Source organism: Pteropus vampyrus, unplaced genomic scaffold (assembly GCF_000151845.1).
Source record: "Pteropus vampyrus isolate Shadow unplaced genomic scaffold, Pvam_2.0 Scaffold246, whole genome shotgun sequence".
NCBI classification, from domain to species: domain Eukaryota; kingdom Metazoa; phylum Chordata; class Mammalia; order Chiroptera; family Pteropodidae; genus Pteropus; species Pteropus vampyrus.
This window is the reverse complement of record NW_011889027.1, coordinates 649,154-654,173: the sequence shown is the minus strand read 5'-3', so window position 1 is coordinate 654,173 and position 5,020 is coordinate 649,154. Positions and strand designations below refer to the sequence as shown.

Here is a 5,020-nt window from a genome sequence, read left to right as displayed (position 1 = left end):
TGAGGCCTGGCCCGGACGCCACCCAGGGCCGGCGAGCCGCCCCCCCCACCCGAGGGGGGCCCTCACGAGCGGCTCTGCCCAGGCCTGCGGGGCCACAGGGAACGATCTTAGGCACTGAGTTTCCTTCAAGGGTCCTCTTTTATCCGAAAATTGGGTGAAATGCGCATTGTACTCCACGGGAATTTCGAGGACACGTAAGAATCGCATTTTAAAGAGGAATTCTTAAGGAATCAAATGTGAAAACATGTACCCCGACCAGCAGGATATTTACTCTATGCGAGACAAAGCACGTGCCGGCCGCAATGGCTCTTTGAAAGCAAAGCTGGCAGCAGAGTCGGCACCAAACACCAAGCAGGCCCAAGGGGGCGGGCCCGGCCAGAGATGGGGTGTCCGGCTCAGCGCGCACGCAGACCCGGCTACGCCTATCCCCGGGACCGGATGCGGGAGGTGGCGGTGGGCTCTCGACGGGGCAAGAGACGGCCACCATGCGGGGCCCGGGGACCAACGCCACGCACACAGCCTCCGTTGATCAGGGGTGGGGGGGTACAACCCCAGGACCAGGCGTACCTGGGAGCTGAAGGGGAAGGGGCTGCAGGTCACCGGTCACAGCCAAATGCCACTCCCGCAACTCACTCGGCGTCTTCGAACAAGCTGGTCAACACCACGAAAACACTCACCCGGAAGACGCCTTCACCAATCAGACTGCGAACCCCATTCATTAAAAAGACAACAAACTTGAAACAGAAGAACGTGTTTTTGGATATCCCCTGCCTCCTTTGGAAAATTATGGCAAACGGGGGTAGTTTTGCCAACATTTGGAGTTCTGTGTCATATCTGTACACGGCCAGAGGCCCAGTCCTGAGTGACTTTCACACGGAGCCAATCACTCAATTCTTTGATGAATGATTCAATCCATTCATTCATCATTTCACAATTAACGTCAAAATTCTAAACATATACAAATCAAGAACTGTATTCTGAATTCAGCCAAAAGATCCAATTTAAAAAATTCAACGAAATGAAAACCATAATCTGACTACTCACCACGGCCTGGCTGGAGCTTTCCTGCAGATCCCACAGCAGGAGGTGGTTGTCCGCCAGCGAGATGACTCTTCTCCCGTCTCCCGTGGGCTCCCACGTGACACTGGGACAGGGAGAAGTGTCAGATGTTGTTAACACGGACGGTCGACATCCCCACGCCCGTGGCTAAGAGCTTCCCGCGTCCTGCATAAAGCAGCAAGGCCGCGACCTGGCTGTGTTTACCTCGGCAGTGCTGGGTCGCCCTGTGCTGGCCCTGTCTTCTCTGCTGGGGACAGACCGTCCGCGAGAGGTGAACGTTGCTGCCGGTCAGGCCCCAGCCTGTAGTGTGGCTATGGCAGCCGAGCTGGCTGGACACGGGCAACCAATGCGTCCTCCCTCCCAGGGACCGAGAGCTGACCGATGCCGGCCGAGGAGCCGTGCAGGGGCCTACGGGGGCTGGGCCTTAAGGAGGCACAGACAGACGTCAATCTGGGGTCAGGCGGCCACGCCTCTTGGAGCCGTCACCTCACCAGCCCTGACGCGCTAGGCACTGGCGGACGGGGGGCAGAGCCACGGGCAGAGCAGGGGCTCGGGGCCCTGAGGAGCCTGGCGGAGACCGCCTGCCGTGGCCTCAGGCCGTTTCCTGCGTTCCAGCCAACTTGAGTCGGCTCCCCGTTATCTGCAGCCGCAGCCATCCTGCCTGACACGGTGCGTGTGCAAACAGTCATCAAGGACCAGAACGCGCACCGCCCCAGGGTGAAGCCACGGAGGGGTCGCGAGGGCTCGGTCTGGTCACAAGCGTGAATCTGTCTTTCCTGGTGACGTTCTCAAAGTGCCTCTAAAGAGGAGAATGTCATTTCGCTTACTCGGACACGTGCGTCACCGAAGCCACTGAGGAGGAGCCCGCCACCTCCTCTGCAGACGGGGTCCGACGCGGCTGCCTGGCGGGCGCCTGCCGTCTCGTCGAAACCGGCGGTGGAGCCGAGCCCTCGCGATCGCGGCGTTGACGCGATGCCGACCGCCGTTTCTCTCGCTCACGGCTCGAGGTCGCGGCGCGGAGGCCGCAGCACGCCGCGTCTCCCTCGAGCTCGCTGCGTCTCCGCCGGTAGCGACGACGAAAACCACGCGGCGTCCAGCAAGCAGGAGGAGAGCAGGGCGGCTGGGAGCGGTGCCAGGAAACCCGGCTCGAAACCCGCTGCGCCTGCTCTGCTCAGGTGACGCAGCTCTGGTCCTGGGGACGCGTCGTAGCGGGAGGATCGCGCTCCCCTCGGCTGTCCTCACAGCGAAACGAAGCGGCGTCCAGACAAGTGACGAGGAAAGCCGCGAGGGAGCGGCGGCAAAGGCGGCCGCGGCCTCGTCCACGCAGGGCACGCACGTGTCTGCCGGACACTGCCGGTCTCAGCTCGGCTGCCACACGGAGCGCCACAGGCTGAGGGACGAACGGAGACGCCGAGTCCTCAGTCCTCACAAGGCCGGTGTCAGCGCGGTCGGGGTCTGGGAGGTCCCCTCCGGGACCACAGACGGCGTCTTCTCGCATGTCCTCACGTCGCGTAGCGCAGACAGAAGGGACGGCCGTCTCGTCTCACGGGGCGTCTCGGCCCCATCACGGGGGCCCTACTACCCCACTCAAACGCGTTGGAGATGAGGGTCTCGAAATACGAAACGGGGGGGTGGGGAATAAATGTAGTCCGTAACACTATATTAGGGGCAATGAGTTCGGGTTGATTCGTAAGCTTCCCACTTGTAACTTGAGCACGTCCCCACCCCCAGGACGAGGACGACCTGCTGCGGGACACACAGTGACCCCCACAGCCCAGCACAGTGCAGGCGTGGCCATGGTCTGACTGAGGACCCCGCCAGGAGCAGCGGGCCCTGGGACCCCCATCCCTAGGCACAGCCACAGGCAGTGCACCTGCGTCTGTGGCTCAGAGGAAGGGGCTGCGGTGGCCCAGCCTCATCCCAGAGTGGGCGGGGAGTGGAGGGGGTGTGGCCCAGGGTCTCCTTCAGGACACTGGCTCCCTGGACCCCTCATTTTCGCCTCGTCCGGGCCAAGGCACATCCTTCTCTGAGATAAAGCTTGTGCTTCTCAGTGATGTCATCAGAGAAAACAATCAATTGAATTTCACATGCTGTCAAAGGACATTTAATCTCTCAAAAGGAAAACAATATAATCCAAAAACCAGCACAAACAAAAAGGCTAGGGGACCCGGGAGGTAACGTCGCTCTGCTTCAAAAAACAACTCGTATCCGTGCTTAGAGACAAAGGTTTTAATGATGGTTCTTTATGTTTCTCGCGAAGCACTCTTCCCTTCTAAATGTCACCCTCAATATTAAACGCTTACCACGGTGACCCCAAAGAACAGAAAAACGGGAGAAAGCGAGGTTCTCGGGGAGTGCGTCCGAGTCCCCCGCGGACAGGGTCCCAGGGCCCGGGAGACCAGGCGCACAGTGGACGGTGAACCGGTGTCTGCAGAGACCGGTGAGACATGCCTGCTGTGGCGGGCGCAGGGGACAGGCATGCGTGGCAGTGTCTAGAGCAGAGCCCCACACAGCCTCAGCACCACGGTTCTCGGCATAGACGGAGGGGCGGGGGGGCCTCACAGGGCCTGACCCGAGGCGCCGCGGTCCCATGGAACCCAGCGACCCTACGCAGGGTGGAGGGCTGTCCCGCCCGAGACCAGGGCTGGAGCTGGAAGACAAGTCTCCGCGGTGAAATGGCTCGTCCTGTGCTGGGGTCGCGAGGGGCGGGCGTCCGGCGGGCGGCGCCCACGTCCCTTCCCGCTGGCACCTATTCGGGGCCCGGCCGAACCTTTCCTCTCGGGGGGCCGCCCTGACCCCCGAGGCCACCAGGACGGCCCCGTCCTGTCCCAGCACAGGCTGCACACCCGTCGTCACGCACGGCCGCCTTCCTGACGAGGGGCGAGCCCCCCGCGAGCGCGGACCGTGCGGAGCACGAGCACACGTGGCCCGCCGTGCGTGGCGCAGGCGCGAACGACCGGGAGCCGGAAGGCGGTGGAGGCGGCGGCCCCCCTGTGTGCGCCCGGGGCGTGCGGCACCTCGTGAACCCTGAAACGGGGCGAAGACCGGGCCACGTGCACTCGGGGAAGACGGGCCACCTGAGACGCCGGCCAAGGACCCCCACGCAGAGGCCTGGCTGGTCCAGCGCCCCGGGAGGACTGCCTGAGGACGGGCACGCGCAGCGCCGAAGGACGCAGGTCCCCTCTGCCCGTGCCCTCGCCCTCGCCCTCGAAACCCGCCCGCCCCACTCCAGGCCACGACCGAATGGCGCGGCGCCACGCGTGCCCCCGAAGCCACAACCGCGCCCCCCAGCTTGGACCCCTTCCCATGACCGCCCACGGACATCGTTAAGTGCATGTCCATGTCACCTTCAACTCAAATGTGCCAAGGAGAAGTCCTCTGCCGATGGCATCACCCCTCCCCTGGGGCCGAAAACGGCAGTGACGTTCACGTCTGTCCGTCACTCTCAGACTCGACATGCGAAACCAACGAAGCCTGCTGAGTTTTATTTTTGACGTCTCTCTGATTTGTGGCTTCCGTAGCCACCTAACCCGTAATCGGGCGTGGCTTCGTTACTTTCCCACAGCCCTGGTCGGGACAGTGCCCCCAGCCCCCGCTGCCTCCCGCTGGCCCCGCACAGCCCCGCACGACAGGGCCACTGGCAGCCGTGCACAGTCCTATCTCGGGGCTGTCATTCACTGTTAAACAGAGACACTTGACAAGGTGTTGTTTTATGGAATACGATCCGGTCTCAGCTCAAGTGCCACTTTCGACGAAAGCTGGCCCCATCAAAGCAGCACTGATAACGTCTGAGCACCTGCCATATGCCAGGTGTACACGGAACACTGTCACATCCTATTTTGCAGCTGCGGTCACTGTACTAGAGGATTCAGATTTGAGTTTTGAGCCCTTCTGCCCAGCCTGCCTCTGTCGCTAACCATCCTGAGCGCGGTCACTGTGAAGGGCTGGACCACAGCGCAGA

The 5,020-nt window shown here is 62.2% G+C and overlaps 1 protein-coding gene across 3 annotated transcripts in view; it reads right to left on the bottom strand.

The window, feature by feature from the left end:
- EIPR1 (EARP complex and GARP complex interacting protein 1) overlaps positions 1-5,020 on the bottom strand; it is a 102,417-nt gene that overhangs the window by 13,501 nt on the left and 83,896 nt on the right. For 2 of the 3 annotated variants that reach the window (XM_023520084.1, XM_011374422.2), the window contains exon 5: positions 1,045-1,144. The exons of the other annotated variant lie outside the window; for it this stretch is intronic. In XM_023520084.1, coding sequence (XP_023375852.1) covers positions 1,045-1,144 — 100 coding nt within the window. The remainder of the gene's footprint in view (positions 1-1,044; positions 1,145-5,020) is intronic. 3 annotated transcript variants of the gene reach the window in all.